Source organism: Triticum urartu, chromosome 7A (assembly GCF_056163025.1).
Source record: "Triticum urartu cultivar PI428250 chromosome 7A, HENAU_Tu73, whole genome shotgun sequence".
NCBI classification, from domain to species: Eukaryota; Viridiplantae; Streptophyta; class Magnoliopsida; order Poales; family Poaceae; genus Triticum; species Triticum urartu.
The window spans coordinates 574,079,441-574,091,999 of NC_141879.1; the positions used below are offsets into that span (position 1 = coordinate 574,079,441).

Sequence of the window (12,559 nt, forward strand, 5' to 3'; positions counted from 1 at the left end):
TGTATTCTCCATTAATTATTAGGTACAAATACACTTTTGCCCCTAGTTGTATGATATGTCTCCAATGCATCTATATATTTTTTTATTGTTTCATGTTATTTTATTATAAATCTTGTATGCTTTATATACAATTTTATATCATTTTTTGGAACAAACCAATTAACTCAGTGCCCAGTGCCAGTTCTTGTTTTGCCTATTTTATTGTTTCATAGAAAAATAGTACCGAACGAAGTCCAAACACGATGAAACTTTACGGTGATTTTTTCTGGACCAGAAAGGATCGTAGAAGCTTCGAGAGGAGTCCAGAGGACTTACGAGAGGGCCACAAGCTCAAACGGTGCGCCCCTAGGGGGCGCGCCACCTGAGCTTGTGGGCCTCTAGCAACTCCATTTGACCTAGTTTCACTTCTATAAATTCCCATAAATCCCAAAACAATTATTCCGCCATCGCAAGCCTATGTTCTTCCGCGGTTCCATCTGGAGGCCTCTACCGGTACTCTATCGGAGGGGGAATCAAACACAGTGGGCTTCTACATCAACCTTGCTGCACCTTCGATGATTTGTGAGTACTTTAGCACAGACCTACAGGTCTGTAGTGATTAGCTAGATGGCTTCTTCTCTCTCTTCGATCTTCAATACAATGTTCTCCTCGAAGTTCTATTCGATGTAATCTTCTTTTGCGGTGTGTTTGTTGGGATCCGATTAATTGTGGGTTGATGACCAGATTATTCACTGAAAGTGATTGAGTTTTTTTTTGAACTTTATTGTGTGTGATTGTTATAGCTATGTAATTCTCTCGGATCTATCCGTTTGGTTTGGCCAACTAGACTGATTTATCTTCAGCTGGAGTGGTGCATAGTAGTAAGTTCAATCTTGCGGTGTCCTCACCTCGTAACAGAAGGGGTAGCGAGACACGTATTTGTATTGTTGCTACTAAGGAGAAAATGATAGGGTTCAATCATATTGCTCGGTTTTATTATGTCCACATTATGTCATCTTTCTTAAAGCGTTACTCTGTTTGTCATGAACTTAATACCATAGATGCATGCTAGATAGTGATCGATTGGTGGAGTAATAGTAGTAGATGCAGGCAGGAGTCAACCAACTTGTCATGGACGTAATGACAATGTACATGATCATGCCATGAATAACGTCATAACTATGCGCGTTTCTATCAATTGCCCAACAGTAATTTGTCTACCCAATGTATGTCATTTTTATGAGAGAGAAGCCTCTAGTGAAAACTATGGCTCCGAGTCTATTTTAATCATATTACAAAAACCAAAAATACCTTGATGCAATTTATTTACTTTTATTTTACTTTACAACTTATCTATCACCTACTATCAGATTTGATCCTTGCAACTAACGAGTACAAGGGGATTGACAACCCTCTTGCTCGCGTTAGGTGCAAGTATTTGCTCTTGTGTGTAGGTAATGTCGCCAGTTGTTTTCGTGAATCTCCTATTGGTTCTATAACCTTGGTTCTTTACTAAGGGAAATACTATCTGCTACTATATTTCTTTATCCTTCCTCTTCGAGGAAAATCCCAACATAGCTCACAAGTAGCATTGTGCCAGCCTGTGGGTTTTTCCCTTACTTTTCGGCTCTGCTCGATTTTGCCCTTAGATTTTTTTCTCAAGTCATTTGTGTGCCCTTTAACCGTTTGGCCAATACTTTGCAAATTCATGACAAACTCATGAGAACTCATAAATATACAAATAAGATATCAAAATGTTAAGAAAGACATTACCTTTATGTGCATGTCAATTGCATTCAGGAAAGAAGTATTGTTTAAACTACTTCAGGTTATTAATGTTATTAACATTCTTAAACATAAAAAGGTATAAAAATACTTATTCATTAATAAAAATGGAATGCAAATATAGGCATGTTTTCTGAACATTCTAATATCTTATTTGCATTTTTCAAGTTCATATGAATTTTGTTATGGATTTTCAAACGACTTTGACCATTACATTGAAAATTCATAACAAGTATATGAACTCGGAAAAATGCAAATAAGATATCAAAATGTTCAAAAAAACATCACCTATATTTTCATGTCATTTTTATTCATGAAAAAGCATATACCTTTTTATGTTTTGCAATGTTGATGACATTAACAACCTCATGTAGTTTAAACAGTACTTTTTTCCTGAATGCAAATGACATGCACATAAAGGTAATGCTTTTCTGAACATTTTCATATCTTATTTGCATTTCTATGAGTTCATATGATTTTTTATGAATTTTCAAAGTATTGGTCAAATGGTCAAAGGGCACTTGAACGGCCTTAGAGACAAATCTAAGGGCAAAACTGAGCAAAGCTGAAAAGTAGGGGCAAAACCCATGGGGTGGTTTCGACTAAGAGCAAAAATGCATTTGGCCTATTATACTCACTCTTCATCTCCTCGGCACAAAATGTCCATAAGAAACTAATATGGACCTTCATCTTATTCACAATATCCTCAATCTTCATCTTCCGCGCTAAGGACAAGCTGCTAAACAGGGACAACTTTGAAGCTCGGGTCATCAACGTTGGTTGTTACTACATCTTTCCAACGGCACGACCTCTAGGTGTTCTATCTCAACCCTGGTCTCAATCACATGACCGTAACAAGTTGTTCATGATTCACAATTCTCAATCCTTCACATTAATGTGTTGCTACTTTGCCATGAAATAATGTTCCATTTATTTAAATCAATGAACATATGGAAGAATGTGTTGAATTATAGATGGGCTCTAGGGCCATATAAGAAATAATTTCTGGAAAATCTCAATCCCATGTGGGATTTCAAGACATGGTGGGAAGTTCATTACCACACCGGTTTTGGAGGAGAGTTGATAACAACATATAATGGATTCTCTTCCACATGCTATTCGAGCTTGTTCAAAATGGAAAAATAATTTTTAATCAATTACGAGTCATTAATGGACATGTTTCGCAACAACCATATCTGAACAGTAGGATCGTGTGTTGTTATCATAGATGTTCTTATTCTATGTTTCGTACATGCTCATATGTTTAACTATGGATTAAATCAATATAGGAAAATTGCTAATATGTCCAACAAAATGTTTGTTTGGATTGCCACACAAGCGTGGCGTGTCGCGAAAGTATCCGATTGTTGTTTTGTTATGTCCAGTAATCCAGACAACAAAGGTTAATTATTTATGGTACATTGACGAAATGATATAATTTTTATGTGGGGGAGCACACTTAGTAGGCAAAAGTAGTGATATAAACTAAATTCCACACATTTGATAAAAGCATTAGGTTGAACACTAAGTTGTGAGGTGCAATTGAGTGCTTAACAAACAAAATATGTTTGTCCTTCTCCTTTGTACTATATATTACTAAGACTACTATACCTGGTCATGGGATATCCAGCCCGAAAAAGCCCGATCTGACCCGGCCGAGTCTTGCCCATGGTGGGCTTGGGCCTGATTTTTTAGTCTGAAGAACACATTGGCCGGGCCTGGGCTTGGCTTTTTTACATTTTAGGGAAGGGGCCCGGGCCAGGCTTGGGCCTAGGTTTTTTGCCTCGGGCCGAAGCCCGGCCCGGCCCGACAGATGGCCAGATATAACTAAGACTAATCCAGAAAAAAAAAATGTGCTATGTTCGTCATGAAAATACAACAACGGTTTGCTCCGGCAGAAATGGAAGATACACGCGCCGGCAGAAATTTGCAGAATATAATGACGTCTCTTGTCCGTATATATAGATCTACCACGCGCGCCTAAGCGCCCGCCACGTACGCTCGTGTTGCCGGCCAAAAGAGCGCGTGGTTCCTCAGCATCACCGCCACCTTCCGTCCGTATTGCTCGCTCACCCTCCATTAGCTGCCCGAGATGTCCAGATCAGATGCAAAGCGAAAGCCACTAGGTCCAAGCTGAGCTAACTAACGGTTTTGCTCCGACCGATCGATAGTGCCCGGAGCGGTCACGCCGGCCGACCTCGAATTAATTCGCGACCACGCAACGAACACGCGCGCAGCAGGCCGAATAAAAACTTGCTTAGCGCCCAGTGCAGCGCGCCGGTGCGTCGATCGGTCCTTTGCCGCCCTGTTCCCGATAGCCCGGTCGATCACGACATGCTAAAGACGTAGCGGCAGCTAGCCTTCGCCCTCACATCACGCCGTCGCCGTCGTCGTCACCTTCATCTTCTTCTTTGTGCTGCTTCCACTACTCGAGCTAGCCAGCTTGATCGCTTTTGCTCGCGGCGGCCAGGCGTGCGTCACGAGGGGCGGCCGGAGGAGGGACGGAGGGAGGGGTCGAGATGCATCAGATAGGGAGCGGCATGTACGTGTCCGGCCGGGCGCCGGACAGGAAGCGGGAGCGGCAGCTGTCGTCGGGGTCGGTGGCCACGCCGCCGTACACCGGCGGGGACCTGTCGCGGTCCGGCGAGCTGGGCCGGATGTTCGACGTCGCCTCCTCGTCGTGGCAGTCGCAGGCGCCGTCCCCGGCCTCCTCCTCGCGCCGCAGCTCCGGGCACCTGCCGCTGCCGCCCCGGCCTGCCCCGTCGCCGTCGGCGTCCGGGCCGCTGTCGCAGCTCTCGCACTCTGGCCTCCTCGTGGGCCCGTCGCCTCCCGCCGCGCCTTCGCCGTCGCCGGCTCGCGGAGGGTCGTGGAGGAAGGCGAGCCGGAGGCGCGCGGCCGCCATGGAGGAGGCGGCGCCCGTCGTGGCGCGCGGGAGCACGAAGCTCGCGGTCCCGTTCGCGTGCTACGTGCTGGTGCTCGTGGCCGCCGCGGCCGGGGTCGGCGCCGGGCTGTTCTTCCTCGTGGCGTGGCGCCGGTGGGAGGCGCTCGCGGCTGCGGGCGGCGCGGTGGCGGCAGCCGCGGCCGTGCTCTCCTGGAACTTTCTGCGGTGCGCGGCGGAGGCGGAGCGGTTCTTCCGGCTGTCCCCCGACACGGTGTTCGAGCAGGGGGACATGCCCATCGGCGAGCTCGTCAAGATCACCGGGGTGAGCCGCCGCGCCTCATACCTCTCTGTTTTGCTCACGTGCAATACTCATTATCGCTACGTTGATCAATGATCAGACACCGTTTCTTCACTTGTTTAGCAAGAATTTGCATGCCGATTTAATTGCTTATGCCAATCGTAATCGAATATAGCTCGAGCGTGCCAGAATTCAGCTTTCAGAGGCGTCTGCTGAAGCTTAGCTCGGCAGCAAGCGACGCATATGCCAATCTAACCCGGCAGTCCAAACTGCTGGAGCTGCTTTGCTTGCATATGGTAAGCGTCAGAGGCTGTCAAAAACGGGTTCAAGCAACATGTGGTGGTCAATGGCTTCCCTGCCATGCATTACCTCTGGTGGAGCACAAGCTACCAGACCACTTTTGCTTCACCAAGGCACTGCATGCGTCGCTAATTATCTCTGCAAGCAACAATGATCTGCGAAAGATTACACCGTGTCAGTGTGCGTGTGGTTACTGAAAGCTTATTCTCTGACATGGCCTGACGCCGTGTGGTGCTTTGCATTGCAGCAAGTGACCTGCGGCCGGGTGCCCGTGGGGGCCTGCTTCCACGACGCCGCCCGGTGCGTCTTCACGTCGGTCCGGATGTACGGCCGCCGTGGGTGGGCGTGGGCCTGCTGCTGCTCCCGGTGGCAGCTCCGGCACTCCGAGGTCAGTCAGTCAGGCTCTACCACCCTCATAAACCCACTGCCTGAACAAGTGCACTCAGGTGTTGACGGTATGTCTTTTGACCCTGGCAGGCGCGGTCGACGAACTTCTACATCTCCGACAGGAACACCGGGAGGAGGTTCTACGTGCGCGCCGGAGAAGGCGCCAAGATCACCTGGATGATCAACCGGAAAACCATCAGCTTCGACGGCGGCGACGGCAAGGGCAAGGGCGCGTCACGGAGCCTCAAGAGCTGGGCGGCGAGCACCGGCGTGTCCTGCGACGGCGCCGTGCGCGTCGAAGAAGGGTAAGGGTCTTGGTGGCTCAGTTTCAGAGCACAACAATGTAAGTCACATGTTCAGCAAAACTGCAACCAGCTTTTTGCTTTTTTCTTGACAGGTTCATCAGGGAGGGAGACACGGCGAGCGTGATCGGCGTGCTGAAGAGGCACCACGCCTTCGACGTCGTCGACGCGCCGGACGGCGTGGTGGCCACCGGCTGCCAGCCGGCGAGGTGCATGTTCCCCGTGCTCGTCGAGGGGCTGGTGCTCATCGGCAGCGACGACCCCGACGAGGGCGTCTACATGGTCTAAGCTTAAGCTTGCGACGACTGACCGGCCGGCCTCGAGCTGCTTTGACAGTTTCAGTGCTGACTATATTAACAGTTTCAGCGCCTACCATATTAGGTTTTCGCAGCAGAAGGATCTGATGCATACTGAATGCTGTAAATTGGAGTGGTGTTTATAGGCTTGCCGGTTTGATGCTGTGGTAGCAGCACCTTTTTTTTTTTTGCTCTTCTCCAAGTACAGCTCTGTCACTTTTTGGATCACAGCGTGCTTAAACCATTGTAGACACCCTTTCTCATATAAAAGGGTTGGCTTTGCATTGTTTGCAGCAAGGTGTGCTTTACGCATGTAAAAGATTGGTTTTGCATTGCTTTCACTTTTCAACCACATATGCTTTTCACATGTACTAATAATACTGATTTCGCATTGAGTGAAATGCATCAGAGATCCCAAAACATCTGAAATTATATACTACTACCTCCGTTCGAGGTTGCAGTTCAGTTGAACTGCAAAAACACCTTGCATTTAGGAACAGAGGTAGTAGCTTTGAACAGGTTTGGCAGCCCTCTGACTGACATTGTTGAATAAGTCGTCAACTCAGCCTTCGGAAACAGTTTTTCCTTTTTCTTTTTGATTGAGGGTGGAAACAGTTTTTTCAATACTGTAGCCTTTGAAATTACTAATAATAAGAACTTGAATTATTTTCTTTACTGACAGACTAGACATATCGACAAGCTTATTTGGTTTCTACCAAGAATTTGAATAATGGGCAAAATGCCCGAAGACGCACTGTTATGCCCCAAACCTGAACCTACTACAGAGCTTTAGTGTATACAGGAATGACAGCATCCCGTTCACCGGCCTACGGACAAAAAGGGGAGAAGCGCCCCGAGGTGCTAGCTAATCCAAGTAGAAGAGCGTTACGATCTTCCGCATGTTCTTTGCCTCCTGGCAGGTCTCCATCAGCAGCCTGCTGTCATGAAACGCAAAGCATATCACCTGTTGGACCTTCGAGATGATGTCCATGTTGCATAACCTGAAAAATCATAAGAGTTGTTTTTATAATGTGATGGCACAAGAGAAACGTAATCTAAAGCAGTTCTCTCAAATAAAAATAGGCTAACACAAAAATCATGATATATGTTTTATTAAGAGTGGTAATATCAAGTGTGACAAATCGACTGTGATGAAACTACTCAGACATAGCAACAACATAAAGTGAGCCCAAACACTATGTTACTCCCTCCGTCCCATAATATAAGAGCGTTGTTTACACTAGTGTAGTGTAAAAAACACTCTTATATTATGGGATGGAGGGAGTACTATTTAATATTTAAAAGCAAAATAATACGTAAATGTTGTTGAAATTGGAACGCAAAATGCATAACACTAGAACTGAAAGCAATTTGAACAGAAAGCTAACAAACCTGCTAGCCTCAATTAGTGGTAAATGGTCATACTGAGGTTTCTCAATCAAGTTTTGTACCTAAAAATTAACAGAATGTCACTGAAACATATCCAATGTACCACCTGAAAACAGAATCAGCTTTGCAAGCTAAAGCAGGACAAGAAATAATTTCTGCGAGGCACTTTGTTCAAATTAACACATGTTACAGTACTGATCTCGTAAGTTGCCAAGAATCCTATAGGAGCCCTGGTGGTCGAAAAGTGCCTGCACAGGCCGAGCTCCATTGAGCTCTTGATTTTCTTTTTCAGCAGAAATACCTTTTCCGCATCTCGAAAAAATCTGAAAAAATGTTTTCATGTAGACATATACTTGTAGCATACATGCATAAAATTTCATGGACATATATATTCATATGTGATGTACACAAAAAAGACAAATACACAGATTAAAATAGGCTTTTTTCTTTGTAGTATTTGTGTCAGGTATTTGTCTTTTTTGTGTAGCATGCAAATAATAAAATTAGTTGATAAAATTTTCTACATACTTGAAGAATATGCATATGTATTTGTAGGAAAAAATTGAATTTTTTTAACTTCTATATATATTTATTTATTTATTATTTTTTGCAAAACGAGCCCCATGGAGCCAGGTCTTTGCAACGCCACACTCCCCTGGTGGTGCCTCAGGAATCCCTACAATTTTAGTTATGCAGTTTTGTTTGTTAACTCAAATCACCAGATAAGATACTACTCGGTCAATAAACATAGTGTTGTTAGTTTATACTTTTTAAGGAAAGATGGCCTCAGAAGATTGAGATCTCTCTGGAACCTGGACAGGTTAGAAAAATTTCAGCACAGGACACCAAAGGACCCTGAAATGGAAATGCTACAGACTGGTATTTGGGCTTGGGGAAGTAAACTATATCATCCCCACTGGTGGAGTAGACGATGAAGCACATATTCTCCAGCATAGCACCACCTCCTTGGCTCAGATGTCTGACAGTGGGGTTTGCACCAGCAACTCCAAGGGTTACCAGCAAACAGTCTGAAGATGGCTACCACCCATGGACAGGAGATTGGGATACCTTAACCACACTAGTTCGTTTAAGTGGGCGGAGAAGGTGGGGAGTAGTAGATCCAGGAGTCTAAATCCTAGGGTGTCCAGATCAAGATCTGGCTTTTGAAGATCATTCGTGATCCCTTCACTCTAGTTCCCGAGGCTAACCAAAAATGAGCCCAGAGCCTGAAAGAGGAGCTTTGAGAGGGGATGTGGCAGAGGCAACAAGATCAAGGAGGAAGGGCACGGCAGGCTTTTTCCCCTCACTTGCTTCTATTGTACGATGAAGATTAAAAATCCAATGTCTGAATGAGAATAGAATAAATGAATGCATTTCTAAGATTGTTCATAATGGACATATCAGGTGATAATGGGAGCCTGAAACTTCACAAGTCATAATACAAGCCATTGAATCAGTTGTTGATTATCATCTTTGACCATGAATTAGGTCCAATAGACACAGTTCATTTGCAAGTTGATTGAGGGGTTCAGCTTATGAATTCATGTTATTCAATTTTATGTGGAATTCTCACATAATGAATTTTTCCATAATTTGGTTTTGGACACATGAGATTGTGATGAGCAATCTAGACATATACAATCACAAGTTGGCGTAAGTAGAAAATATAATCTAAAAAGAAAGGTGGTGTATTTACTATTTAGGGTTCTTAGTAAAGTTATGGAACAAAAATAAACTAGAAATGACCTATACAGAACTGAAATACCACATATTCTTACTTTGGATAATAGCTCTTGGCTTTCAGGAGGTTGCTTCTTTAGACTTTGAGGCAAAATTACGGTAAGCAATTCTGGCTTCTCAGCTCTCAAAGCACCCCTAATAACAGCTGCGTTAGTCCCAGAAGCACCAGATGTGAATATATGATTTTTCTGCAATTAACATGTAAACATTAACTAGAGGTGTGGAGGAATCAAGTTGTAATGAACAATAATAACATATAGCACAGTGACATACTGTTATGACCATGGCATAACTCAAGATCTCAATAAGTTGTTGATGCATATACCCCATGTTGCGGGTACCAAAGAAACCTATTGATCGGGGTCCTTGCTGCTGAATAGCCAGTAATTCCTGTATTATTACCAATAAAGTGAGATTAACCCATAGTATAAACCAACGAATAATGTATTGATACACATATTTAACTAAAGATTGATGAACTGCATGGAATATGCGGTGATCCCAGACAAGCTTAGAGGCTAATGGGCACAAAAGTTAACTTAATAAAATGAAAATAGAACAGTACAAGGCACCTGAAGGTAATCGAGATCTGGGAGCGGCTTGTATTCTGGAGCATCAACTATTGCAGTGCCTCTAACAAGAGTCTCCACCTGAGTAGGAATCTTTGCACCATCGTCATCATCTGGCCCAAACATACTAGGTTCGTCTTGTCCTTGCGTTCTCCCATCACCTTCATGCCCATCTCTTCTCATGTATCGGCAGAGAAACTATACGAGCACAATAAAAACAGCCCCTGGCAGTAAATCATTAGTGAAAACCAAATATATTACAGCATACTGACATCAAATAAGTAGAGCAATATCTAAGATTTATGGTTTACTCTCATGCACAATGGTCGGAATTGATTATACTCGTCTATTCATGTCAGATATGAAGCACAGGCATGTGTCCGGCACATCTAAAATGTTTTCGTCATTACTGGACTTACATACGGTATTCCAGAGATTCCTACTCGTCAAGAATAAACCATTCAAAGATTCCTATTCAGGTCTTAAGACATATAGCAGTTCAAAGATGCCCACCAAGGCCACTCAAAAGTCAAAACAATACACAGAATAGCATATGGCAGCACCTGTTCAACTGAACATAAAACAACTGAAAAGCAAATATCACACTTTAAAGTTCCAAGGTTCCTACCAAGGCCACTCAAGAATGACACAGACAACAGCATATGGCAGCAGCTGTCCAACTGAAAAAGAGATACTACACTTTGCAATTTGCACCCAACAACCCATGTTCAAAAGGTTTTGCATCTAAAGCCATTAGGCTTTTAGGAAAATGAGATCTTCAATTACAAATGTCTGAACAAGCAACTCTAGCGGGAAATGACTTTGGCTGTGCCACTGATGTTAGTGCAAAGCAGATGATGGTCATATAATCACTTTCAAGACAGACAGGATGGTACTACTACGCAAATTGTGCGTGCCCAGAACAAAATTCCAACTCCGACATCCAATTTTCAACAGAGACGATACATCATCAGAAATCTAATAATACATACATCTTCCTAAGATAAAATTTACTGCATATCCACTGAAAAATATGAAAGAAACGACACAATCTACGAACGCTACAGATGAAGCACTGGGGGTGGAGACGCCACGCCTCACCTGAGTGGCCGTACGCGCGGCCTCATCGGGCCCCAATCGCCATGGCCCGGGCAGAGGCGGAGCGCGCAGCGGACTCGCCGGCGCGCGCCGGGAGCAGGCGAGGGAGGCGGCGCACGACGGCCGCCGCGTCTCCCGGGCGGACGACGGTGGGGGCGCGAGCGCGGCGGCCGTGCGGAGGAGAGACGCCATGGGACGGCGGGCGGGGGAGGGGGAGGGGGAACTGGATGGAGAGGGGAGGGGGGTTTTGCTTGCTGGTGCTATCGGGTTGCGGGAGAAGCGAACAGCGGGACGCACACGGGATATCTCCGTCTCGCCCTCGCCTCGGGTGGATGGATTGATGGATGGATCCACACGGCCAGGCCAGACCACGGTGTTTTCGGGCTCTCGGCGGACTACGACCGCCGCCGGCCCCTACCCAGCCCCTGGCAGGTGTGCTGCACCTAAATTTATACTGCTACCCCTTTGTTTGTTCACAATGAAAAATGAACTTTGTTTTGGCGTCCAATGTTTGGAGTATGAAATTACAATGCAAGTCTAAGAGCAACTCCAACGGGCCGACCTAAACGGACGGCGATTTCGTCCGCTTTTTGTCTGTTTGGGTCGGCCAGACGGATACGGATGTCCGCTTTCACATTTGGATTGGCACGTGCATCCAACGCAGGCCTGAACCCATTTTGATGGCGCAAAAAATATGAACGCATGCATATTAAAAAAAAGAAACAACATTAATTAAACATTAAAACCGACCACGAAGACCGGCGAAAGTCCACGCGTCCACATTTGCATTTAAAAAAAATAAAAACAACCTAAACTACGAGGTGGCGCGCTGCCCTAGGCGCCGTCGTCGTCGTCGGGGTCCGTGAGGTCGATGAGCGTCGGCGCCGGCCCGGCCCAGGCAAACGTCGTGTTCCAGAGTGCCGTCATGTCGGGTTGTGCCGGCGCAGGCAGTGCCGACGCGCGGGGGGGGGGGGGGGGGGGTGCGGCCGCCTGTGCAGCCGCGGCCTGGCGCGCCTCCTCCCCGGCCTCGCGCTGCTCCTTCTTGAGGTCGCGCTCGAGCATCTCGAGGTACTCGCCGTCGCGGCGCTCCTCGGCCACCCTGATCTTGCGCCAGTGCTCGAGTTACGCCTGCTCCTGCGCCGACGTCGCTCCCATCCAGACCGGCGCGCGTACGCACTCGCGCACTACTCCCGTCCAGGAGTAGCGCTCGATGGGGGATGGCTCCCGCTCCGGCTCCGGCTTGATGGGGGACGGCGGGACCACCGGCGGCACCACGTTGTCGCCCGCCGCGGAGAGGGCAAGGGCCTGCGCCATTGCCGCCTCGTACTGAGCCTCCTCTTCCGCCTCCGCCCTGCGCCGCTCGTCCTCCTCGCTCTCCCGGTAGACGGCCGCAAGGGTCGTCTGGTCCTCCTCGCGGACGGCGAGCACCGGTGGCGGCGACCTCCGGTCGACCTCGCGTGCCTCGCCTCCTCGTGCTCGAAGGCGAACCACCTCGCACAGTTGGGCGAGTCGGTTGCGTAGGCAGGGTCACGGCG

General features: G+C 46.7%; 2 protein-coding genes across 2 annotated transcripts; one reads left to right on the top strand and one right to left on the bottom strand.

The window, feature by feature from the left end:
• The first annotated feature begins 3,870 nt into the window (after positions 1-3,870).
• On the top strand, positions 3,871-6,582 carry LOC125519221 (protein SHOU4-like). The gene is made up of 4 exons (XM_048684091.2): positions 3,871-4,967; positions 5,491-5,631; positions 5,721-5,935; positions 6,028-6,582. Exons 1-4 carry the CDS (start codon positions 4,284-4,286, stop codon positions 6,218-6,220), a joined length of 1,233 nt encoding a protein of 410 aa, XP_048540048.1. The 5' UTR covers positions 3,871-4,283; the 3' UTR covers positions 6,221-6,582.
• A 287-nt stretch (positions 6,583-6,869) lies between these two features.
• LOC125518966 (uncharacterized) lies at positions 6,870-11,409 on the bottom strand. The gene is made up of 6 exons (XM_048683860.2): positions 11,028-11,409; positions 9,930-10,124; positions 9,631-9,747; positions 9,396-9,545; positions 7,621-7,679; positions 6,870-7,229 (listed from the first exon to the last, which is right to left on the bottom strand). The coding sequence occupies exons 1-6, from the start codon at positions 11,214-11,216 to the stop codon at positions 7,094-7,096; spliced, it is 846 nt and encodes a 281-aa protein (XP_048539817.1). The 5' UTR covers positions 11,217-11,409; the 3' UTR covers positions 6,870-7,093.
• Positions 11,410-12,559: the final 1,150 nt, after the last annotated feature.